The sequence below is a fragment of the Callithrix jacchus genome, chromosome 17, assembly GCF_049354715.1.
Source record: "Callithrix jacchus isolate 240 chromosome 17, calJac240_pri, whole genome shotgun sequence".
NCBI classification, from domain to species: Eukaryota; Metazoa; Chordata; class Mammalia; order Primates; family Cebidae; genus Callithrix; species Callithrix jacchus.
In genome coordinates, this window is record NC_133518.1 from 55,979,127 (window position 1) to 56,007,115 (window position 27,989).

Here is a 27,989-nt window from a genome sequence, read left to right on the forward strand (position 1 = left end):
TGTTGTTAGTGTTCCCAGCCCCTTTCTCAATTATCACAACTACATTTTCTGGATAGATAACTTGCTGCAGCCTTTATACCAGTACTTGCTTCTTCACCTTGTACTTTAATGTTATAGATACAACTTCTTTCCCTAAATCTTCTTAATCTCTGCTAGCTTCCAACTTTTCTTCTGCAGCTTCCCCACCCCCTCTGCCTTTATAGAATTGAAGAGTTAGGGCTTTGCTCTAGATTAGGCTTTGGCATAAAGGAATGTTGTGGCTGGTCTGATTGTGTATTCTGAACACTCAAACTTTCTCCATATCATCAATAAGCCTGTTTAATTTCCTTTTTTAAAAATTTTACTTTAAGTTCTGGGGTACATGTGCCGAATGTGCAGGTTTGTTACACAGGTATACATGTGCCGTGGCTGTTTACTGTCTTATCATGCATGTGTTCACTGGAGTAGTACTTTTAATTTCCTTCAACAACTTTTCCTTTGCTTTCATGATTTGGTTGTTTGGTGCAAGAGACCTAGCTTTTGACCCATTTCAGCTTCTGACATGCCTTTCTAGAACTCAGCTTCAACATTTCCAGTTTTTGATACAAAGTGAGAGATGTGTAACTCTTCCTTTCATTTGAACACTTAGAAGCTACTATACAGTAATTAATTGGCCTATTATATGGTTGGAATATGTTTTCCCTTCAAATCTCATGTTGAAATGTGGTCTCCAATGTTGACAATGGAGCCTAGTTAGAGGTGTCTGGATCATAGGGGTATATCCATCATGAATGGCTTGGTGCCTTCCCCTTGGTGATAAGTGAGCTCTTGCTTTGAGTTCACATGGGATCTGGTTATTTTAAAATGTGTAGGACCTGCCCCTTCTTCTCTTGCTCCTGCTCTCACCATGTGACATGCCTGCCTGCTTCCCCTTCCACCATGAGTAAAAGCTCCCGGAGTCCTCCCTAGAAGCCCAGCAGATGCTGGCACCAGGCTTGTAAAGCCTGAAAAGCTGGGAGCAAATCAAACGTCTTTTCTTTATAAATTACCTAGCCTTAGCTATTTCTTTATAGTAACACAAAAATGGCATAATACAGCCTAATTTTAATATTACTGTGTCTCAAGGCACAGGGAGGCCCAAGGAAAGGGAAAAAGATGAGGAAAGAGCCAGTTGGTGGAGCAGTCAGAGCACACACAATATTTATTATTAAATTTGCTGCCTTACATGGGTGCAGTTCATGGTACCCCAAAATGATGACAAGATTAATGTCAAAGGTCACTAATCACAGATCATAACCAGTATAATAATGAATATGTATGAAATAGTGCTAGAATTACCAAAATATGACAGAGTCAAAGTGAGCACATGCTACTGAAAAAACAGTGCTGACAGACTTGCCAATGCAGGATTGCTACAAATCTTCAATATGTAAAAAATGCAATAAAACGAGGTGTGCTTGTGATAATACCCAGTTACCCAGTGCTTGTAATAATACTAAGTTAGAATTGCCCTTGACTCCTTTTTTTCTCTTACGTTACACATCAAGTCCATCAGCAAATCCTGGTCAAAATATATACTGAAACAAATCACTTCTCTCTCTCTGCACTGCTAATACCATGTTACCAGATCATGGCTGGTCTTGCTGTTCATCTCCTAAATAGTCTCTGTTTCCTCTACTCCTTAGAGACTACTTTCCATACAGCCGCCAGAATGATTTAAGTCAGTTCATATCATTCCACCACTCTGAGACCTTCAATGAATTCCTCAAAATCTTAGGATAAAATCCTAATCCTTTCCAACGGCCTCTAAGGCAAGCCCTACATGATCTAGCCTCCTACTATCTCTCCAACCTCATTTGCTGTTAATCTCATTTGCTACCACCCTCGCCTCTTGTTCACTGGGCTCCAGCCATACTGGCCTGATTACTATTCCTCAAGGACAGAATCATTTTTCCACTTCAGAAGCTTTGTACTTGCATTTCCCTATACCAGGAAATGTTCTTCCCCAAGAACCATGTGGCTCACTCACTATTCAGTCTCTGTTCAAATAGTATCTTTTTGGAGAAACTCACTTTGACTACTCTATCTAAAATAATGAACTCTTTTACTCTGTCTCTTTGCTTTGTTATTGGTTTTGTGTTTTTCATAGCAATTCTCACTTCCTGCTGTTATTTTTAGCTTCAAGAAATTATTGTGGGGTATTTTGATTGTTTCTTGCATTAAAATATGAACTCAATGTTTGTCTTGCTGGCAGTAAATGAAAGAATTGCAAACAGGAAATAAACATTTACAAGGCAGTTCAAATCCACAATTAGTCCAAGAAATGAAAATTGAAGCAACAAAAAGTACCATTTTTAACTTTCCTATTAGGAAATTAATTATTAATGATCAAGCACTGGCAAAAGTGCTTGGATTCCCTTAGTCATCAGTGAGGAAGTATGAATGGAAACAAGCTTGATAATCTTACCAAAGATTTCTTCCACTTCTACACGTAGCCCTTATAACCCATATTATTCCCTGGAAATTTGTTCATCATGATCTACTCTTTTATTTGTGGTTAAAAAAAAAAAAACCACTGTAGCTGTGCAACCATTGATAAAATTCCTGTTTAGCTATTTAAGGCCTAAGATGCTTTCACCAGGCTTGGCTCTTTAGCCATAATTGGCTTTGCTACTATTTTCTTGGCTGTTTGGAGGCTACTAAAGAGTTGGTGCATTGGGGCTGTCAAGAAAAAGGGGAAGTAATGATAATTTAGAGGGAATATATATACTCATGGGAAACCTCCCCAGAAGCAAAGTAAAGGTTAGATACGAGACAGGCACACACCTGGAAAGCAGGGGGCTAATACCTGCTACATTTATGGCAATGGGCTTTTATTTGTGTTGCATATCCAAATAAGGAAAGAGGATGCAAAGATGACATATGATTTCATGGATAAGAATATCTCTAAAAATCAAGAAGCCTGATTTCTCTTCTCTGCTTCACCATGGATTGCTATAATTAAGTCTTTAAAAGCAACTGCCTAGGTATTTTAGTGATAGATTTTCCATTACATGTACGGATAATATTCACTGTGCTCTGATTTAACTTAGTTGCACATTTCTTTTTAAAAATGGGAATTGACATTTTCCTGCTCATTCAAAAAGCCTGAAACGACAATCTAACACTAAAGTCTTATTCCAATTTTGTCCTCAAATAACCAGAAATTGCTGCTATTAAAAAAGTACATTTAAATTGTGACCAGCCTTCACAAAGATCCATCTAACTTATTTAAGAATCTGTGACTACTGAAATGCTCAATTGAATAGTCACAGAACAGAATTTCATATTTTTTTAAAGGCTGCAATCTCCTATATTAAGAGTAGAATCTTGTGTCTTCTTTATTCCAGAACATTCATAGATTTTCTGTTTTGAAAATGACAAACACAATTTTTCAAAACGTGTAATTCTCTCTCCTATGAAGAGGGGATGAAATAAATGGGAGCTGAGCTGTCAGTACTGCCTCAAGAGTATGTCATGTTATCGAGTGATGCCTTTCTACAGACTCCACAGCTATAGGTCTTTTAACTTGCTTAAGCAATTTCATACAACCAAAATTAGGTATTTCATTTGATTAAATTAGGCCTTAACAGAGATGAAAGAAACCAAGCTTAGTTCTTTGATCACTCACTCCAGTAGATCAGAAATAACATTTTCTGGCCAGGCGTGGTGGCTCACGCCTGTAATCCCAGCACTTTGGGAGGCCGAGGCGGGTGGATCACGAGGTTGAGAGATCGAGACCATCCTGGTCACCATGGTGAAACTCCGTCTCTACTAAAAATACAAAAAAAATTAGCTGGGCCTGGTGGCACGTGCCTGTAATCCCAGCTACTCAGGAGGCTGAGGCAGGAGAATTGCCTGAGCCCAGGAGGTGGAGGTTGCGGTGAGCCAAGATGGCGCCATTGCACTCCAGCCTGGGTAACAACAGTGAAACTCCATCTAAAAAAAAAAAAGAAATAACATTTTCTGTGCTAACTACCCCAGCTTTCCTCTGCCCGTGACAGAACTTAAATAATTGATATTGATGATGAAAGATTCCAAAATTATAATCTGGGAGGGTCCTCTGTAGAAGGCTGCTAGTCAGGAACCCTGCCTGACATAGAAGAGGAAGCCAGGATCTAGGGAAAGAAGATTCTAATAAGGAGGGTTTCCTGGGCATTTAAGATGTATCCACATTCTTCAGCAGGAATCCATGTGTCTATGGAGTAAGGGCAACTATTCTTATCCCAAGAGAGCCTAGTGGCTAATAATTCCCCATCTCTACCAGGGATCAGGATCTGCCTCAGCTTAGGAGTGCCCCTCTCAGGGTCTGGCCTAAGCATATGTCCTGGAAAAGTACAGTTTCCCAGGGTGTACAAAAATTCTTTCAATGACTATAATCTTATACTACAATCTAAGTTCTGTGAGAACAGGCACCACATCTTTTACACTGCTGTTTTCTCAATACCTGGCACTAAGAAGAAACTAAAGTATTTGTGAAATGTATGAATACTTGTTAGCTTCAGTTGTGAAGTAACCCATATACCTAAGCGTGGTATCTCACATAAGTCTAACCATCCGTGATGTCAGGGTGTGGGTCTTAGAATCACCATATTCCCAGGGCCTAGCACAGTGTCCGGCACTATGTATAGTATTTGATAAATATTTAGTTTAATGATTGAATAAATGCGTATTGTTTTGAAACCTAAAACGCATTATAATATCCTCCTAGACAACTCCATTTTATATGGTCAGTAAGATTTTTAAAAGGCTTTATTCTATTTACTTACATAATGACTGTATTTTTTTTGGATGTTTTATTGCTAAATTATAGTAAAGAAATAATATGCTAATAATGTTCTCCACGCCATGAAGCCAAGGAGTTCATGGTTATCAGTATTAGTAATTTGTTGATCAGAATTTCAAAGGACACTGATGGCTATATAAATGCAATTTTATGATTTTTTTTGTTCAAATAACTAAGCATTTGTGCTATAAAATCATCTATATCTAAAGTGCTTTCTTTTATATTAAAGAGAGTTGTTAATTCTTAACCAATTTAGGTAAAATAGTAATACTACCTCCTATCTAGTCAGAGTAAAAACATATTTTTCTTTTTTTAAAAACAAAACTTAGGTATAATTTACATATAATATACAGATTTAAATGTTCAGTCTGATGAATTTTGACACTTGTGTATACCTGTATAACCACCATCCCAAATAATATACCTGGAATGAACATTTCTATTACTCCCAGGTTCCCTCATGTTCCTTTAGAGTCAATTCCAAACCCTAATCCTGAGGTAGCTACTTTCTGATTTATATCACCACATGCTAGCTGCCTGTTCTTGAGCTTCATATATGTAGAACTATACAATATGTACTCTTTTCTGACTAGGATTTTTTTGTTCGGCATGTTTATGAGATGCATATATGTTATTGCATACATCAATATACTTAACCCTTGAACAACACAGGTTTGAACTGCATGGGTGCACTTACATGCGGATTTTTTTCAACCAAATGCAGAGAGAGGAATGTGAAATTCATGTATACAGAAGGCTGACTTTTCATATATGCAGGTTCCTATATGAGACAGCTTACTATGGGACTTGAGTATGCATGGATTTGGGTATATGCAAGTGGTCCTGGAACCAATTTCCCCAGGGACAACTCTAGTTCCTTCCTTTATAGCTGAGTAGTATTCCTTTATTTGAATGTACCACAGTTTGTTTATCTGGTCTCTTATTGACGGAGATTTGGGGTATCATGAGTGAGGCTGCTGTGAACATTCTGTTTTGATGTTGTTTGTTGCTGCTTTTGGATACGTATTTTTATTTCCCTCTTAGGCCAAGAGGATAAACACTTAGAAATTCAACTGCTATATTATAGGCTAGATATATGTTTAACTTCATAAGAAATTACCAAAGTAGTTTACAAAGTAATTATACCTTTTTCTACTCACATCAGGAATATATGAGGGTTCTAACTGCTCCATATCCTTGCCAACATTTGCTACTGTCAATTTTTTATTTTATTTTATCCGTTACAGTTGGTGTGAAATGTTATCTCATGTGGTTTAATTTGCATTTTCCTGATGACTAATGTTAAACATCTTTTCATAGCATATTGATAATTTTTATATCTTCTTTCATGAAGTGTCTGTTCAAGTATTTTGCCTATGTTGTATTTTTCCTAACATATACAAATTCTTTACATATTTGGGATATATGTATTAAAAATATTATTCCCAAGTATGTGACCTACCTGTTCTTTTTCTTAATGGCATATTTTGATGAACAAAAAAACCTTAATTTTAAGTTCAATTTATCTATCTTTTCTAGTGCTTTTTGTTTTCTGTAAAAGAAATCTTTGCCTACCCTTCGTCTTTATGGTGGGGGGTTCCCAAGACTACCAATTTGGTTTGATGATTTACTAGAAGAAGAAGCTGTTACACTCATTCCAGATTGAGGCCAAGAAAGGAAAAAGGTTGAAGTCAAAGAGAAGCAAGTTTGGTATTTATTGTGGGAAATACTGTGGAAATAAAAGGCATGTGAGTGTGCAGGTAGAATCAACAGTTCTGTTTGAAAATACTAAATTTAAGATGCATATGGAATATCCAAGAGAAAATATTTAGTAAGTAGCAAGGGATGGGTAAAACTGAAGACACAAATTAAGGACTCTTCAGCCACAGATGATGGTCTGTAAGGCCATGAACTGAGTTGAAATCCTTAAAAGAATGAGTACAGAGAAGAAAAGCAGCATGGATTTGGGCTGTTCCAATATTTGGAGGAAGAAGAGAAGGATTCAGCAGAACATGGCAAGAGATAGAATGGCCACTGAGATAGGATCTTACGTTTCTCACTGAACTGCCTAAGTTCTTCATACATTAAAGATATTATACTTTGTCAGTTACATCCACTACAAATATTTTCCTAATTTTTGATTTACTTTAAAATATGTGTTGTATAGTAAAATCCATTAGTTGTTCTTTTGTGATTTTCTCCATTACTCTTAAGGTTAAAAAGTCTTCACACAATTATTTGTTAATTTAAAACTTTAAAATAAGATTTAAAAGTCTTCAAGTAACTATTGGTCAGATAGGCACTTGCATTTTTATTTTTATGTTTGCTTGTTTCAGTGCACTTTGGAATTTATTTTTGTGTGTGGTTGATGACTTTTAAATATTTGCCAATTTTCCCAGCATCATCTATGAACTATTTCCTTGCTCACTGAGTTGTAACATCTTATGCCTCACATATTACATTTTATTTAGTTCAGCTTCAATTTTAAGTTTTGTGATTGCAAAAGGATGACGAAAAGTCTTCCTTGCAATTATCAAGAGATACTTTGCACATGAATCTTAAAAGGAAATATATAAAACAAAACCAACATTTTGCAGAAGAAAAATGTAGGGAGAAAAGGCTAAAGAGAAGAAAATCACGAAGGAGAGAAAAGAATGGGTGCAATACATTTCCAGTGGTGGAGAAAAAATCACGAAGGAGAGAAAAGAATGGGTGCAATACATTTCCTGTGGTGGAGAAAAAGGTGTTGAAAATATTTCAAAAAATTCATATAACAAATATGTGTTGAGTGCCTTCCCTATACCAGACATTGTCCTAGGTGCCATGAGGTGGTGAATAAGACAAAATGCTTGCCCTCAGGGGCTTAGATTTTAGTGGAGAAGTGAGGAGACAGTTTATAAATACACACACAAATGAATTATATAACTTCAGTTCATAATGATGAGATAGAGTGAATGGGGAGGTGAAGATAGGCAGGAGGTTATAACAACATTATACTAAGACAAGGTTCAAATTTCAAGTTTAAATATAGCCATTTTGTTGTAAACTTCTTCTCATCCCTTAGACTATGAGTTCCTATGCAGCAGGAATTATAACTTATTTTTAACGCTCCAGTAACAGCAGAACACATTGTGTATATGTATTCCATAAATGTATATTTAGGCTGTTGGAATTCTACTGAAGAAAAGCTAACACACAGGCAAAATGCTTGAGGAAGAAAATTCGGACAACTTGGCAGCATTTATCATTACTAACATTTTAGTCTTCCAGAGTAAACTTTGAAATTACATTCTAATTTGAAATGATTCTGGTATGACAAGTTAACTCCTGAGACATCTCAATATGGTCTTATAAAAGAACAAAACTGTTCATCAACCCTTTATGCCAATGTTAATTTCTTTAAAAAGTAGGATTTTAATGTTTTTCATTCCTACAGTGACCCTTAAAATTTCTATGTATGAAATCACAAATGTACACACAAGATGCATTTATAAGCTTATTGTGTAGTTCTAAAGACAGCTGGGAAACACATTTTTAATTTTGTTACTGAAATAATTTAAACATATATTATAAAACTGCCTCTTTTCAATCAACAGCAAAAATCTAGAAAGAGATTATACAAGTAGGCACAATTTATTCAAGTATATTCATGTTAGAAAAATGAAGTTGCCTAACTTCAAATTGTAACAAGTAAATAAGTACTCTTATATTTATTTTTCATCTTACCATTGACACCGATATGTAGCATTTTCTTATGCCTTTAAAATAACTTGTTAAATAAATGTTTATTTAACAAAGATTCCTCATGTACATTAGCCATTGATATGCTAAAATCTAGAAAACTGTTTTCAGCAATGTGTGAAATTTCTTGATGATCTCGGAGACTACCTAGGTGATTTGTAACTATCATCAGAGAAAGGGGACTTACCGGCTTTTATTCATGAGGTCGGCTCCTCGTGCTTTGTAGTAATCTAAATTTGGATGGAACTGATAAGTCACTGGTCTTGGATTTCTCTAAAAAAAAAGAATATATTTTTAAAAAGCTAGTTAAACTACCATTAACATATAAGAGGACAGAAATGATCGTTTTAATATTCCTTCAGAAAAGAATATGTATAATAATAAAGTTTAATAATTAGTGTGCTTGGGTTGTGCTTTTATTAAATTATTCCTTAGTTCTGATTAAACACAAAAAATACTTTTTCCTCTTTCATAGTTAACAGATTTATTTATCATTAGATTTCTGATGGCTTCAAAATAAAACTTTCAAATATAACTTTCCTAAAATATGAACAAAATGATAACAAAAGCTAAAAACTATATGAGATGTAACACAAGCAGAAACTATGCCAAGGGACCCAGAGACACAAGGTGTCAAGCTAACTGCATTTCGGAGGAAGAGCGTATCATTTGTTTTTTATGAACAGAATGCTAAATATGTCCACTAGATGGCACACTGAGACTTTCTTCTTCCAAATGAGTTACTTCAGAATTCAGCAAGTCTTTTAAAGTTAGCAATTTCTGTCATCTATCCTTATTTATGAGTTTAATAAGTGCCCAAAATATGCCAGGTAGTAGATATATTACCAGGATAACCAATGCAATACAAAAGCAAATTGACTGATGCACATTTTCATAAAAGCAGCAAAAACACTGCCCTTTCTAGGATGCAACATTATTTACAAACATCACAGAAATGTCCTTGAATCATTAGGTCCAGAGTGTCTGTTTAAATGTGTTGCTATTATTTAAACATATTTAGTATTTAAATGTATCAAGTCTCTCACAGGCAACTAAAAATTAAAGAAACATATTTCTGCTTTATAAAAACTAACCATGTTTACATCATAATTTAAATAAATGCCATAATCTCTAAAATGTTAAATTACATATATTTGCCATAAAAAGTTTTTAAAACATTATAAATAAATGTGTTCTAATATCTACCTGGGCATATAATTAAAGTTAAAAAGTAGGTTTCTGAACCAAGGCATGCACTTCCTTTGAGATACCTAACTGGACATGGAAAAGCTGCATATTATCTTAATAGAAAATTACCAATATGCTTAGATATCCATCCTTGGAGACATAATTCCAAGGCACTGATACACTTGCATGCAGGCACGGGGGAGTTAGGGGGGATATAATTGCTAAGGTTAAATAGTTTGAAATTCATCAAGCTAACAAGCCGCATTTAATGGCCATGATGGACCTTTTCTTTTTCTGCTGAAAAGAGAATATTTACACAGCTCAACCCTTTCATATCTCTTCCAAGCCAGCCCTAATCATCTCACAAAAATGACAATCCCTTGATTTAGCTCCAGCTACTACTCCACTGGTTTGGTATTCAACACAGTTCTACAATAATCAAATCTGAATTGCCTTGATGAAGATAACTGATGCTTCCATGACTACCACACTATTAAGTCTAACAGTGCAACTTTTCTCTCTCTAGGAATTACATAGGTTTTCTCATGGTGGGTGATGACAACCTGGACCCAAGTATAATGGGAAAATAAAATAGAGGTTAAAGCCACTGGCAGATTGACAGTGCATTCATGATATATTTTAAAAATTAACTTTCGCAGGACTATCGCTCATGACTAATTTTGTTCTTTATTCTCAGTACCTGGAAATACATTTTGTTTTCACTAATAAAAAAGATATTTTTTCTCTGACTTCCAACAAACTAATAAAGGATTATGTTACTTTTTGCCAGAAAATAATGAAAGAAGGGATCATATGGAGCAATTACTTGAAACATCTTTATAAAGAAATGACAAGCAATTCAAGACACGAAGTGCTGATCTATCTAAGCACTTAAAGCCATTATTAGGAACAATGATCTAACTTGAACATATAAATGAGGCTCAAGTATTGCTTTCACGGAGGCCTATTTAAATTCCTGGGAGACTTACTGGTATCAAAGGGGGAGGTAAAGTACCACTGTACTGGAAACAAAAAAAAGAATCAAAAGATGATGTTGAAAAACAGCATTTGAAATGTTAAGAAAATAAAATCAGAGGCTACGGTTGAAAGTTATTCTTTTCTGTTGGGAAGATAGTGATGTTTCTCAAATATAAATATATAGACATATAGATTCATCTAGACCGGCACTGTCCAACAATAGGTCATAAATATAAATGTCACCTATAAAGTTTTCTAGAAGCCAAATTTAAAAAAAGAAAAGAAAAAGGAAACAAACTAAATGTAATAATTTATCTAATTCAGTAGATCAAAAATATTATGATTTTAACATGTAATCAACATACGATTATTCACGAGATACTTCACATTGTTTCTTTTGTACAAAGTCTTTGAAATCCAGTGTGTATTTTACACTTACGACACATCTCAATTTAGACTAGTCAAACTTCAAGTGTGACTATACTGGACAGCATAAAGCAAAACATCTGAAATACCTGTACACCACTGCATGGCTAAAAGAATCAACATCTATGCCGGGCGCGGTGGCTCACGCCTGTAATCCCAGCACTTTGGGAGGCCGAGGCAGGTGGATCACGAGATCAAGAGATCGAGACCATCCTGGTCAACATGGTGAAACCCCGTCTCTACTAAATATACAAAAAAAAAAAAAAAAAAAAATTAGCTGGGCATGGTGGCGCGCGCCTGCTATCCCAGCTACTCAGGAGGCTGAGACAAGAGAATTGCCTGAACCTAGGAGGCGGAGGTTGCGGTGAGCCGAGATCGCGCCATTGCACTCCAGCCTGGGTAACAAGAGCGGAACTCCGTCTCAAAAAAAAAAAAAAAAAAGGCCACGCATGGTGGCTCACGTCTGTAATCCCAGCACTTTGGGAGGCCGAGGCGGGTGGATCACGAGGTCGAGAGATCGAGACCATCCTGGTCAACATGGTGAAACGCCGTCTCTACTAAAAATACAAAAAAATTAGCTGGGCACAGTGGCGCGTGCCTGTAATCCCAGCTACTCAGGAGGCTGAGGCAGGAGAATTGCCTGAACCCAGGAGGCAGAGGTTGCAGTGAGCCGAGATCGCGCCATTGCACTCCAGCCTGGGTAACAAGAGTGAAACTCCATCTCAAAAAAAAATCAACATCTAGACATGAACAGTAAAAAGGGTACCAATACTTTTCTACATTGACATTCAGTAAGTACAGTTCTTCAATTTACCTATAATTCTTCTCTTTCAATTAAGTTAATTTTACCTTTATTCAATAAGGTTTTAAAAAGTTAAGGAATTTGGAATACCATCTCACAGAAACAACAAGCAGAACAAAACCAAATTAAAACTAGGTCATAGGTTCAAATCATTGTTAAAAAATACACATACAAATGTACATATAAAGGTAAATGGACAGATAACTTGGACGACGTGCCAAAATGCTATCAATGGTTTCCTGGGGGACAAGATTAAATAAGCAGAATTTTCCCTTTATGCAACTGAAACATTCTAGAAGAAATACTTGTTCCTCTTCTTTTCTTTTTTTTGAGACAGGGTCTCGTTTTGTTGCCCAGGCTGGAGTACAGTGGTGCTATCTTGCCTCACTGCAGCCTTGACATCCCAGGCTCAAGTGATCCTCCCACCTCGGTCTCCTAGTAGTTGGGACTACACGCATGCACCAACATGCCCAGCTAATTTTTATATTGTTTTGTAGAGATGCAGTTTTGCCATGTTGCCCAGGCTGGTTTCCAACTCCTGGGCTCAAGTGATCCACCCACCTAAGCCTTCCAAAGTATTGGTATTACAGGTGTGAGACACCTTACTTGGCCAATACTTGCTCTTCTTAAAGGAGTTGTTTTTTTTTTTTCAAATAAAACTTTATAAAAATATGATGATTTCTAATCTTTAAAGTTCTAGAATCTCCTCTAAAATATAAAAGCTACTGGAATTCCATGCATGTAAAACTCTGTATGTAAGAAAGCCCAGACCCTATGAAAACTGATTTCTCACTGTGCAGAACATGTTATCTCAACACTTTAATATTATGTCTTCATCTGTATTAGAACAATTAGCAATTATAGTCATGTGTTGCTTAATGATGGGGATACATTCTGAGAAATGTGTCATTAGGTGATTTTATCATTGTGTGAGAATCATAGAATGTATTTTACAAAATCCTACATGGTATAGCTTACTATACTCCTAGGCTATATGATATAGCTCATTGATCCCAGGCTACAAACCTGTACAGCATGTTACTGTACTGAATACAGTAGACAAGTACAGCACAATGGTATTTGGGTATTTAAACAGAAAAGGTACAGTAAAAACATGGTATTATAATCTTATGGAACCACTATCATATGTGTGGTCTGTTCTTGACCCAAACGTCATTATGCAGTGCATGACTGTATTTTAAACTCATTTTCACACAGTCAGGACTTCAACTATCATGAGCATTTTCCAAAACAATGTACGTTTTAAAATGCATTTTTTAGTGAATTTTCATTTGGAAGAAGGAAAGCAAAATGGTAATCATATCTTAACTCATATTAGTCTGTGTACAGAGGATACCAATCATGTTCCATGTCCTGGGAAGTTTACCTAAAGATGCAGTCTGGGTGAGTGGTTCATGCCTGTAATCCCAAAACTTTGGGAGGCCGAGGTAGGAGGATCGCTTGAGGCCAGGAGTTTGAGACCAGCCTGGGCAAAACAGCAAGACCCCAATCTCAACAAAAATAAAAAAAAGTAGCTGAGCATGGTGGTGCATTCTACTGAGGCAGAAGGATCACTTGAGGGCAGTTTGAGGCTGCAGTGAGCTATTATCACACCACTGCATCCCAGCCTGGGCTACAGCAAGATCCTAGCTCTTAAAAAGTAAGATGGCTGGGTGTGGTGGCACATGCCTGTATTCCCAGCTACTTGAGAGGCTGAGGTAGGACAGCTTGAGGCAGAGGTTGCAGTGAGCTGAGATTGTGTCACACTCCAGCCTGTGTGACAGAATGAGACCCTGTCTCGAAAAATCAAAAAAAAAAAAAAAAGAAAGAAAGCAAGAAAGAAAAGTGCAGATAGCACAAATTCAGTCCACCTTGGGTGTACCATGCCTTTCCAAGGCCAACCACAACCAGGATGGGCCTGAAATAAGTCTTTCACAACATTTCAGTTCATTACCTCCTAAGTATCACTCAACTCTTCTCTGTGAATGTTGTTGAAGCTCTACTTAAAGCTCTTTCTTCAGCATTTTATTTAATAGCAATATAAGAAGAATGCTGAACATCTTACCCATGGCATGGACAGGATGAATTTTGGGGGGTATCTTAAAGTCTTAGGGACAAAGTGACTTCAGAAGCAGAATCAACAGTGGTAGATGCAAGTGTCCTAGAAAAAACTATATGAAAAAAAAATCGAAACTATACAAAACCCATGCTATGCTTCTGACTTTCCAAAATGCTTTTGTTAATTTAGCATGATCACAAAATCAACCTACAATAATGCTTACATAACAGCATTCAATATAAGAGATAAAAACTGAAATCAATCTCTCAGTTATTTAACTCTTTTCACTTCTAAAGTATATATTGTATGATGGTAGACTGTTCCTTAAGGTAATTTCAGGTAAAACAAACACTCTGTCCAAGAATGAGTATGACTTTGGATGGTGAACAACTCCCCTTGGCCACACTCTGTACTCTGTAATGGAAGTCTGCAGATCGGGAGACCTACCTCCTCTGCCACCCTCACCCCTATGGCAACATTTTAATATTTTAAGTTCAAACTCATTTTGTTATGATAGTATAAAAATATTAAATGCTAATTCTCACTAAGCCTAACGAAATACTAGATGCTACAAGAAACAAACATAACTATAAGATGGTACAGGGCAGAAATGCCAGATATAGGTCACGGGGGGATGGAGGCAGCAAACCACCTTGCCATGTATGTACCTATGCAACAATCCTGCAGTATCTGCACATGTACCCCAGAACCTAAAGTACGATTAAAAAAAAAAAAGATTGTATGTGTTTTCCTTATATTGAGTCTGGTGAAATCAAACTTATCCAACAAAGGTAATTACAAATAGTACTTTCTGGACTGATCCCCTAACTCCTGATTCTTACTCCAAGGTGGTTTTTCCATTTGAAGCATCAAATAGAGACTACAGAGGGAAAAGTCTCATCTTGCTTTGAACAGCACAGTATATTTCAAAGAAATGTCTATTTATAAATATTTGCAGAACTGAAAAGAGCAAAAGAATATCAATTCCAGTGACACCTGTCCTATTTATTAAAGTGCCAGCAGGAGTTAATGTAGAGGTGAAGTTATATGTTGCAAACAAAAGCTCTAGGGTAAATGTAACGGCACTCATCTGCTCTAGAGTCAGGCACAGGGTGCCTGATAGGTGAGGCAAGGGATCATGAGTTAGTGAGGGTTGTACCCAGATTCCTGCTCCATCCATTAGCAGTGGAGCAACTGTAAGGAGTTAGTTACATTCCTAGCTCTAGTTTACACATTTGTAAAACTGCAGTAAAAATTAATTGACACAATAAGAACTAAGTTCCAGCACAGTACCAGGCATTTGATAAGAACTCAATGAAATGGAAGCCATGATTATCTTTTGATACCACTGAGCACTGAAAGATATGAATCAGAGGGCAGGTATGACAGTTTGATGACCTAAAATTCATGATAACAAATAGGTGGAAAAAGTGATGTTTCATACTTCAAATAATTATACATGAATTTAGGATAGATTTTGAAAAACACAATATTTTTTAAAGTAAAAACACATAGAAAAAAATATGAATGCTGGATCTCATGTGAGGAGAAAGGCTCTCTTATTTCCCAAAATAGGAGCATATAGGTTTATTGATATGAAAAAGGTGTCAAATCATACTATTAATGCAGGACTTGTTTGCTAGCATATGAGATTATAACAGTCAAAGTGATTTCCTGCAATATGTCCAAGTTATTATCATTTTTATAATTTATTGGTCACAATTTTTACATTAAACTGACAAAGTTCCTATAGTACTTGTTTAACAGATAAAAGATATTTATAGTATAATGTATGTTTGGCATGAAGAAAAGAAAATATTTGACAAATGAAGAATTGCTTAGTTTTCTTTCCCCTAATATCTTTCTACCAACCCTTAATTTTTATAGCATGCTAGATTAGAAAAGGGGAAAGATAAAGCTCGGAAGCAGAAACAGCACTGTAAAAATATGTCGAATGTTCCTCTTTGATGAAAAATGAGACCCTTATTTTAGTGAATATGTTATTGCTTCAATGCTGGGGGAAAAGCAACCGTCATTAGAAAAATGAATTGCTCAGCTGTTTATAAGCAAAAAGCTCTGGGGGAATTTCTCAGGACCCCAAGGGCAAACGATTACAGGGTTATGCAAACATATGTTGCAGGTGTTTTAGGGGAGACAGGTGGGCAAACCTCAGCCATGGAAGAGGAGTTATTTTAATACGCTGTAACTGAAATGAGATAACCTAAATGCATCCAAGTACAGAGATGCCAGGGCACGAGTGAACTGGAGCTGTAGAGCAAAAACTCTCCCTAAAATAATTATCCTGTTAGTGCCAAGCAAACAGAATTTTTCTCTTCTTGTAGTTTTATAGAAAACAAACACTGCCAATTACTTTTTTGTTTTTTTAACTAAAGGTATTTTAAACCTGGAACAAAAAACAGCCTGAAATAGTGATAATTATTCAAAAAAGATAAGGATGAAGTATTGTTGCCTTTATTTAAACAAATATTCCTAAGGAGACAGTTTGTTGTAATATTCCCTCTCTGGTTCACTAGGCAACATCAGATTTATCATAATTCTCCTAAAGCCTAAGATATTTCTATATTAAAATGCTAATTTTGTCTTTTCTTTTGCCTGTAATTAAAGCTGGAAAAATCTGTGGTCTGATATTCACTGATTGCTAGAGGGTTCACAAAGGTCTCACTATTTCTGTCCCTTATTGCCACTTAGTGCCCTTTTCATGAAATATAGATACAGTAACACAGGGAATCAAAAAGGCAGACGTTATAATCCTACATGCTCACAAAATTCTTCCCTTTAAAATACACATGCACAGTACTGTATCAATAAGTGGTACTGTCTGAATAGTATCTAAATATTATCAAACCTAGACTTTGTATCTTATTTCCCATTCTTCATTTACCCAAGAGTTGATTTGCTTCTTATATTACTGGTGACTGAGGACAATATTCATTTTACTATACATATTTATGCATGATAGTATATTGAGCCATACCTTCATGACCTATATCATCTTTTTTAAATAACCTTACCATGAGTTAATTTAATATAATTAATATAAAATAAATCCACAAAACATCAGGTTTGGAAAATAAAACCTAGTTTTTGTTTTAAACAATATATAAAATTCAAAATGTGTGGATACAATGCATTCATCAAATTAATATAGAATTTCATCAAAAAATAATATAAATATTTGTAACTTGGTTGTAACTATTATTTCAGTACCAGGACTAAAATGACCTCTGGTTTATTTACTAATAATTTCTATGTATTTTGATGGGAAAAAATATATTGTGAAAACTAGGTAGTAAGGATTTTAGAGCAATTGATAGAAAAATCTAGGTAATTCTCATCTATGCATCTATAACGTAAACCAAAAAAAGAAAATTTAGAAGAGGAAAAGTTTTTTTTTTAAAAAAGGAAGCAAAAACATCGTTAATTGGGTAAAGACACAGACAAAACCTCTGAAGCCATGCCAGCCTCATTTTACATACTGAATAAGCCCAATTCCCTAAAGTGACATCCCCATCTATACCCTGGCAAGCCGAGATCTCAGATGGCAGAGAAGCATTTTAAACCACCTGTGCGTTATGCTCCACTTTAGCTTCACACAATAAATAGACACCAAAAGAGAAATAATTTTTTTCTTTTACTAATGTATTTACATTTTTGAATTTAGCATGCAGCAAGATGCCAGAGTAACATGCCCCCATCCCCCATTTGCTATTTATATATATGGAAAGTAGGAGTTTAGGTCTACAGATTTTCTTTGTTACTAATACTGGGCCTCAAAATACGTGTTTTAGATAACTGGTTGGCTTTTTTCAGTAGTCCCGAACTCTTCACCTTTTTCCTTCTTCAGTGCCAGTAATGGTGGGGGTGGGAGAGACTTATTTCAACACTTAAGAGAAATATGGAAATCCATTTGTCTATTCATAGGAGTGGTTCCCAATCTTCATTAAAGAAAAAAATGAAAAAAGTGATCTCAAAAAATATTCCTAAAAATCTCAATTTGGGAAACAGAGGTAAAGTTCAATTGCAAATTTTTATTTTTAGAAATGTTAGAACAATTTAATCAGGTAATCATCAAAATACAAGCCATTTAAAAGTAATGTTACAATTTTTGAACCTCCAAGAATGCCTGTGATGCAACAAGACTGAGAACACTGATTTGGGAAATTTTTCTCCCATCTTCTTCCCTTTCATCACTTGCTTTTGGAATTGCCAAGGCCACAAAAACTAAGGTCCTATACAGTGAAGCCTGGTAAAAGGAAGCTTTGTACAGCCACAGTTTTAATGCAACTGTGGGAGTAATTTCAATGATAAAATATCTTGGAATTAAAAATTCATGTATTGTAAAAACCCACTCTTACCAAGGTCATTTGCTTCCACTACATTTTTTGGAATATTTTTAGTAAAAAGTGAAATATGAACTTTAAAATTTCTAAGTGAAAGGATAAATCACAATGCAAACATGAATAACACATAGATAATTATTTTCCTGAATGAGCCTGTTATCTAAATAAGAGAAAGTATGTCAAGTTAGACCACAGGGAAGACCATGAAGAAGAGTTCATACAGATGGACTTTTGTCTTTGGACTATGTTATTCCAGACTACATGTGTCATTTTAGAAAAGAACACTAATCTTTGATGTGAATTTCTCTAAATAATGGATAGCATTGTAAAATACTTTTAATCAATAATCTTTGATACATCTCAGCCTTAAAACCAACTACTTTAATGATAATGATTGGCAAACCAGTTACATCCTGCTTACATAATATCTATGCTATGTGTTCTTAATAATTTTTATGTCGTGGAATGCTCTGCCTTCTGGTAAAGATTTTGGTCTGCCTTCTAGAATAATGTTTTTGAAAATGGATAAAATAAAGGATATAGGGTAATAAAGAAAATGAAATATAATGAAAAATAGTAATCAGAGTACTGAAAAAAGTTATAATATGCTCCCATGTGCTTTTATATTAATGCATTATATAACAAGATATAGTGGCTGGTATGATCATCACTATAATTTTAAAGTAGTAATGAATGTAAATAGTATTTCACGATATCTTCATGAACTGTAATCTGACATGAAAACTCTGTGAGTGCTATTAGTGACAGTGTTTCAGATACTGCTAATAATATTGTAGTTTGTTGCCTCTGCCCATATTTGAAGAAAATATAAATTTCAGAAAGAGCTTAATGAAAATAAAGATGTAAATTTTTCCCATTCAAATTCCTAGACCCTTTAAAAAATTCCATCACGAGACCATATGGGGACTTGCCACCTTTTTTTTCAGAAACCTGAAAGGTGATTTTAGATAACAGCTTTCCTCTTGGGAAGGTTTAGTCTTATGGATATTACCATACTAGTTTATTAACTCTTTTACTACTGAATGAATATGTTCAGGGGTAGTAGTCAAAACATAAAACAACTGGTTTAGCATAGGCAGCTACCATCAGGACCTATATGGATCCAGGAAGAAATGCCTGGAAAGCCCCTGCCATGCCAGGATTTAACCCCTCTGATGCGGAATTTCTTTACCTACTTATATATAAGTACTTCAACATTTTAGTAACTGTTATAATAAGATGTAACACCAGATGAATGCCAGCCAGCCCTGGATAAGAGTGACATTCAGCAGTTGGGCATATTTAGATGCACAAGTTTTGGACCAGATAGCATTCAGTATCTCACCTGAATGAATGAGAAGTCTAGGAGGGGGTCAGTGGGGAGAATGATGGGAGAATGCTCACGAACAGTGAAGTAAATTGTCTGCTTCTGCCCACTCTTTCTGTGCTAACTCCTCTGAGAGGGTTTCTATTGCTGTGGGACCGGCGATAGCAGAGAGATTTGTAGTGGTCTGTTCCATAAGTGGATGTCCACAGATAACTTGATTAAGAGGTAGCTGAGCTTTCTTATTCTGCAGCCAGAAATTACCTTTCTTTTTTAATTTCAACTTGTATTTTAGATTCATAGGGTACATGTACAAGTTTGTTACAAGGGTATATTGCATGATAGAAAGGTTTGGGCTTCTCTTAATCCCATCACCTGGATGGTGAACACAGTACCCAACAGGAAGTTTTATGGGTCTTTTCCCTCTCCCTCCCTCCATCTGGAGTTGCTAGCATCTCCTGTTCCTGGGTTTAGGTCAGTCATACCCAAGATACAGCTTCCAATTTTATAAGTGAGAACATGTGATAATTTGGTTTTGTTTTTGTGTTAACTTACTTAGGATGGTTGCCTCCAGCTGCATCCATGAGGCTGTAAAGGACATAATTACATGCTTTTTTATGGCTGTGTAGTGTTCCATGGTATACATGTACCACATTTTCTTTATTCAATCCACCATTGATGGGCTCCTAGGTTGATTCCATGTATTTGCCGCTGTGAATAGTGCTGCAATTAACATAGGAGTGTATGTATCTTTTACTTAGAATGATTTATTTTCCTTTGGGCATATACCCAGTAATGGAATTACTGGGTTGAATGGTAGTTCTATTTTTAGTTCTTTGAGGAATCTCCAAACTGCTTTTCATAGTGGCAAAACTAATTTACATTTCCATCAACAATGTCTAAGAGCTCCCTTTTCTCTGCAGCTGCACCAACATCTGTTATTTTTCAACTTTTTAATAATAGTCATTCTGACTGGTGTGAGATGGTATCTCACTACAGATCTGATTTGCATCTCTCTGATGATCAATGATGCTTAGCATTTTTTCATATGTTTGTTGGATACTTGTATGTCTTCTTTTGAGAACTGTCTGTTCATGTCATCTGCCTACTTTTTAATGTTTTTTTTTCCCCTTGATTTAAGTTCCTTATTTGGTTAACAAATCTCTCTGCTATCAGTCCCACAGCAATGGAAACCATCTCAGAGGAGTTAGCACAGAAAGAGTGGGCTCTTCAGAAGTAGACAAGTAGACTTACAGTAAAGTAAGAAGGTTTTACTCTAGGAAAGCTCATTTATTTCACCATAAGTGAGCATTCTCCCATTATGCAAAGTTGGCAAATATTTTCTCCCATTCTGTAGGTTGTCTCCTCTGTTGATAGTTTATTTTGCTGTGCAGAGCCCTTTAATGAGTTCTCGCTTGTCAGTTTTTATGTCTTACAATTGCTTTTGAGGACTTAGTCATAAATTATCTGCCAATGTTGATGTCCAGAAGAGTATTTCCTAGTTTTTTTCCCCAGGATTTTTATAGGTTGAGGTCTTAATTTTAAGTCTTTGATCCATCTTGAGGTAACTTTTGTATATGATGAGAGGTAGGAGTCCAGTTTCATTCTTCTGCATATAGTTAGCCAGTTTTCCCAGCACCATTGAACAGAGGGTCTTTTCCGCATTGCTTATTCTTGTCAGCTTTGTCGAAGGTCAGCTGGTTGCAGGTGTGTGGTCTTCTGAGATTTCTACTCTGTTCCATTGGTCTATGTGTTTGTTTTTCTACCAGTACCACCCTGTTTTGCTTACTGTGGCCTTGTAGTAGAGTTTGAAGTCAAGTAATGTGATGTCTTCAGCTTTGTCCTTTTTGTTTAGGATTGCTTTGGCTATTTGGGCTCTTTTTCATTTCCATATAAATTTTAAAATAGTTTTTTTATAATTCTGTGAAAAATGGAATTGGGAATTTGATAGAAATAGCAGTTTTGAATCTGTAGATTGCTTTGGGCAGTGTGGACATTCTAACGATATTGACTCTTCCAATCCACGAGCCTGGAATGTTTTTCCATTTGTTTTTGTCATCAGTGATTTCTTTCAGCAATGTTTTGTAGTTCTCCCTGTAGAGATCTTTCATCTCCTTGGTTAGATGCATGCCTAGGTATGTTTTTTGTGGCTATGGTAAAGGAGATTCCATTCTTGATTTCATTCTCAGCTTAAGGTGGTGTACAGAAATGCTACTATTTTTGTATATTGATTGTATGCTGAAGCTTTACTGAAGTTGTTTATCAGGTCTAGGAGACTTTTGGTGGAGTCTTTAAGGGTTTTCTGGGTATAGAATCACATTGTCAGAGAAGAGAGATAATCTGAATAGCTCTTTTCCTATTTGGATGCCTTTTATTTCTTTCTCTTGCCTGACTGCTTTGGCTAGTACTTCCAGTACTATGCTGAATAGGAGTGGTAAGGGTGGGCAACCTTGTCTTCTTCCACTTCTTAAGGGGAATGCTTCTAGCTTTTGCCTATTCAGTATGATGTTGGCTGTGGGTTTGTCATAGATGATTTTTATTATTTTGAGGTATGTTACTTCAATGCCTAGTTTCTCAAGGGTTTTTATCATGAAAGGATTTTACCAAAAGATTTTTCTGCATCTATTGAGATTATCATATGGTTTTGTTTTTAATTGAGTTTATGTGGTTACTATACAAGGCAACCATCCCCAGCACACAGTCATTAGACTTTCCAAGGTCAATGTGAATGGAAAAATCTCAAAGGCAGCTAGAGAAAAGGGAAGTATCACCTATAAAAGGAACCCCACCAAAAGAAGTCACAATGGAATGGTGATCTGAAAGATGAATAGGCTTTTGCAACATTTGTGTTGCTGGAGGAGAGTTATGGAGAGGGAAGGTGCAGCTTAGTGAAGAAAGAATAAACTTATTGCTCTTGCGATTCTTAGCGATCTCATCAGCTGTTACAATGTGACTTATTTTTCTAGACTGTATTACTTGATTAATGATATCTAGAATCTTCAAACTCTGTTATACAAGTACATAAAAAGTAGAAGACAACTTTTAAAAAAATCAACAAATGATACACCATAATATTAAATTATTTAGGAGTTGTTCTATGTAACTAGAAACTTAGAAAATCAAAAGGTTTAAGAAAGAATTGAGGTCATTTATGAGGCATCGATTAAGCAGAAAATTTAGAGAAATAAAACACAGCTTAAATACACCACAAATGAAGTCAAGCCCACGTAATTATCTCCTCTTAAGGAAAGGACATATAACATCAGCTGTTACTTACTGGTTCCAAGTAGGTGCCAGACACATTAGTTCCTTTACATATATTGTCTCGGTCCTAAAGTTTTTACAAAAAAATCGTTACCATTTCATAGGTAAAGAACAAGGCTTGGGATAGTTAGTAGTTTGGCCAAAGTTATATGAGATGGTAAGGGAACAGCCAGGAACTGAACCCAGTTCTATTTTCAAACCTCTTCTGGCTGCACATACCATAAGGGTTCATGAAAATATGAAGAACACTGTTAATTAACTTTCAGTTTTCCTTTGGGGATAAATAATGCAAGTTCCAAGTATGCAGCCTTGATAATAGCACTTCATAATTTTTCACATCTCTCAAAATTAAGAATGAAAAATTTAACATAGTACTTTAATAAATATCTGAATGGGAAATGCTAAAGTATATGAGTTCAAAAATAATCATTCCTTTGTTATCAACAGCACTATGTTGTTCATTTATGTTCACCGCAAGAGTTCTATTTTTACTTCTCCTTTCCCTTTTTCTCAACCTCTTACAATTTTATTGCTTGACTTTTATTTTTTTTAATGTCACTGTTTCATTCTGAAAGAGCACTTGAATTTCCCCTTCTATGTGTACCCTAAATACGTAAATGACTTTCCACAGACTTACTTATTTTTCATCTCAGTTGATTTCTCTATAACATTTGCCACTCACCATTTTTATGTTGTTTGAATGATATACCCTCAGGCATTTGTAATTCTATCGTCTTACAGTTTTCCCACATTCTGAATCTTTTCCATACACTCCTTCTTCTTGACCCTATCATCTCTTTGATACCATTTCCCAAGATCCCCTTCCTAGCCCACATCTCATTTCCCCAAAATATCATTCCTGGACCACTTACATTCCCTCAACTACAATTAATACTCATACTTGAAACTCGTAAGTCTGCAATTCTGGTTCGGATCCCTCCGTAGAGCTCTAGGCACACATTCCCAATTGCCTTCTGGACATTTCTTCCTGGATATCTCATAACCTCCTCCAACCTTATCTCATCCAACCTTATTCTTACACCCAGCTACCCTCTGCAAATTTGCTAATCTCCTTGGGAGGCCGAGACGGGTGGATCACATAAGTTCAGGAGTTTGAGACCAGCCTCCCCAAAATGGCAAAATCCCGTCTCTACTAAAAATACAAAAATTAGCCAGGCGTGGTTACGGGCGCCTGTAATCCCAGCTATTTGGGAGGCTGAGGCAGAAGAATTGCTTGAACCCAGGAGGCAGAGGTTGCAGTGAACCAAGATTCATACCACTGTACTACAGCCTGGATGACAAAAGCGAAACTCCATCTAAAAAAAAAAATTGTTAATCTGCCTGTTTTCCCAGTAACTCAATCAGTAGTTGGATACTTGGGAAGTGCAACAAATTATTCATAGCGTACACGGCTAATTATCCACCAAGCCTTGTTGATACCTTTTCTTAAAAGTTCCTTGAAGTTATCTTCTATGTTTTCTATTTTAAAGAAGCTCATATTTAAACTGTATTTTTAAAAAAAAAAAAAAAAAGGAGGAGGAAAGAAATGAAACAAAGAGGCAAAAAAGGAAACAGAATGCTCACATTACTTTTATCCATTGTTTTCTCACATCAAAAGGAATCGCTGGTAGAAAATAATATTAATTTTAATTTAAAAAATATATACATAAATACACGTTAAATCCTCTGATAAAATCCTTTAGGGCACCAAACAGTGTTACCTCTATGATAATGAAATCTCTCCTCCTTGTTTAATCAGAGGTTAATTCCTTTTGAATGAATATGTCCTAAATACATGCTGAAATTTTTAAGTTTTTGCTCATTGCTATTCCAAATACTGTTTCCTATGTAGTTGGTTAGTCTCTGGAACTCAAATACAAGAAAGCTCAAACAAGAGAGCTCAAATAAGCTGTTATCAATTAAGCAAATTAAGTATTTGATCTGAAATTAATAGCTGACATTCTCATCAGTGGATCATCTTATAAGTGGAATATATAATAGAAACATTCAATTAGGCCTTTATGAGAAAATCTGGCTGGATTTCTCCAGATACTGGCTGGAAAGAAGAGAGTTTACCTCTTTCCTGGGTTTACGAAAATCACTGCAACTATTTCTGCCCCTTTTCTGCCTTCTGCAAATTTTCCCACCTGGCGTTGTTCCTCAGAGGTAGCTCAAACAATGCAGGCACCATAACAATATCCACTGTAAGTAGAATAAATCTGAAATACTCTCTATTTTTACTTCTTTCTTGTACAAAAAAAAATATTGATGAATAAGGCACTTATATTGCAATAAGAGTCTCAAGAAAAGTCCAGAAAGAATCAAGTCACTAACAACTCCAACTGTTAACATGATGATGGACAGACTTTGGGCTGAAATAGAGCTTTCAGCTTTATCAATTCATATATCTTCAACACATTTTCAGTAAACACTACTGACGATAAACGTGAAGGGGCTGTCAAAATAGTGAAAAACAGCAGTGTGCAGAGAAAAACCTAAAAACTGAACTCTTAATTTACTGAAGTAACCATGCAGTAAAAAGGATGATAGTGTCAGTATCCCTAACAAGGTGAGTGAGGGGAGGAAACAATTATTTCCTATTTGCCTCTTCAGAAACCAAAAATGTTAATAATAAGTACATCTGAGGTGCACCTAAGAATTGTGAATGAGTCAAATTCCAAAACTAACACAATTTGCCTCTGAGAAAGGTATACAAAGCCTTCCTCAAAAATCTAGGTAGGCTGGGTATTGTAGTTTATGCCTGCAATCTTAACACTTTGGGAGGCTGAGGCAGAAAGATCTCTTGAGTTTAGTTTGAGACCTGACTAAGAAACAAAACAAGAACCAGTCTCCACAAAAAGAGTAAAACAATTAGCCAGGTATGGTGGTATACAGCTACTCGGGAGGTTAGGGGGGAAAACACCTGAGCCCAGGAATTCAACGCTATAGTGAATTAAGATGGTGCCACTGTCCTTTAGCCTGGGCCACAGAGCAACACCATCTCTTCAAACCAACCAACCAATCCCCCAAAACCAGGTGGTTTCCAGGTTAGCAAGACTTGATTATAGCCCTTATATGTTTAAATATATCTAACGAAAGAAGATGTCAATCAAAAGGGGTCTGCCAAGGAGGCGGAGAAGAGTCAAAGAGGCACATATGGGCAGAGCCAGTGGGAGAGACAGCCTGGGTTAGTGGGTAATGGACTGTGTAATTTCCAGGACCACACTAAGACTACCTTACTGTGAAGCAGGTATGTTAGAGTCTCAGAGTCCTGTTTCACTAAATATGCCCTCCCTTCTGCCTCTACCTGATACCAGGTATTCCATGGAGATCTATGATTCTGACTGGGTTTTCCACATAGGTTTACAGTATGTTGGTCATATGGAGTTGAATAACTTGTTTTTTTTCCTCCTTGTAAGTGATCTGATAATGATGTGGCCTTCCATGTCTGTGTCTCAGTCTGTTTGGATGCTATAACACAGCACCATAAACTGAGTGGCTTATAAACAGAATATATTTATTTCTTACAATTCCAGGATAAAGGTGGCAGCAGATCTGGTGTCTGGTAAGGGCTTGTTTCTTGGTTCATTGATAGTGCCTTCTCACTGTTTCCTTACATGGTAGAAGGGATGAGTTAGCTTTCCGGGGTCTCTTTAACAAAGGACCCCAATATGAGTGCAGAGCCCTCACGACTTAATCACCTCACAAAGGCCCCACCTCCTAATATCATCATCTTGTGGGGGTTAAGATTTCAACATATGAATTTTGGGAAGCACAAACATTTAGACCCTAACAACCTGCCACCAAGAAGTGAACGGGATCAACATGGGGGCATGAGGATGGATGTCAGTCTTGCAGCTACTCTAGGGCCCACTGCAGACTGAGAAAGAGACATACTGGCTTTACATAGCAGACTTGGAAGCTCAGTTTTGGGTCTGTGTCTGAGAGATGGCTTGGCATTTCTGACAGCACTAACAAAATCAGATTTCTCAGTATGTAAGATTGAAGGTCACAAGTTTCCCACTGTAATTTTTAGTTTTTCCCTTAGAGAGCCCTCTCAATGAGCCCAAGAGGTAAAAAGAACCTGAATATTTCCATTTTAGAAACAGCAACCGGCTGCTCACCTAATCTGCTGCTGCTTCTTTCTGTGCACATAGCTCTACTGTGTTTTCTAAAGGCTCGTGTGATTAGATGGAGCCATAGGACCAAATTCTAGCCAATGGAATGTGAATGAAAGTGATACATGTCACCTGCAGGCCTGATCATAAAACCTGCCATGCATGAACCGCCATGCTATTTTTTCATCCTGCCGGCAATGTCAATGTACAGGGAAACCATGGAAGGTCAAAGTTGAAGTTAACTGGCTGGCAGAAGCCTGAAAAACTGTGTGAGCCTGAGACACCTCCAATCCAAATTATAATGGATTGTCACTCATGTGAAAACTAAACATCTACTGCTTTAGGCCATGGAAACACTGGGTTTCATCTGTTATAGCAATTGGTCAACCTCGCTATACACTGTAACAATGAAACAAAAAGATCATTTTGGTAGACATACACATTTTATTCTCAAGAAGAAAAGTTTCTCAAGGTAAGAATATGTTAGTCTCACATACTCGTATTCTGAAATTCATATTTTCTCTCATGTTCTTTTCTTCTCACCTCCCCTCCAGTTCACACTATCACTCTAATCCTTTGAACTGGCTCTTTTGACTGGTTTCCTCTCATTTTCTATTTTATTACTTTTGTCTTACTGTCTTTCACATGGGTGGCACATGGTTCAAGAAAAAAACTCAAAGGTCAATTTCATTTATAGTATAGTAATCATTACTATTATTGTTTCTCCCATCAGTCTCACTGGACTTCACTCTTTGGAAACCAGTAGGCAAGACTTGATAATTAACAGTACACCAATTTTCAAACTCAGTATTCCAACCTCGAATGAATGACAAGTCAGAAGTAAACACTATTGTTGGAAGGGTAATTGAGTTAAAATGCGTTAGTGTGTTCCCTACAGAAGAACAAAGAGCTCCTATTAACTTT

At 36.3% G+C, this 27,989-nt stretch overlaps 1 protein-coding gene across 50 annotated transcripts in view; it reads right to left on the reverse strand.

Annotated features, from left to right (window-relative positions):
- The window catches only part of TBC1D5 (TBC1 domain family member 5), a 562,606-nt gene that overhangs the window by 86,764 nt on the left and 447,853 nt on the right, over window positions 1–27,989 (reverse strand). For all 50 annotated transcript variants that reach the window (XM_078354367.1, XM_078354358.1, XM_078354366.1 and 47 more), the window contains one exon: window positions 8,733–8,818. In XM_078354367.1, coding sequence (XP_078210493.1) covers window positions 8,733–8,818 — 86 coding nt within the window. The remainder of the gene's footprint in view (window positions 1–8,732; window positions 8,819–27,989) is intronic.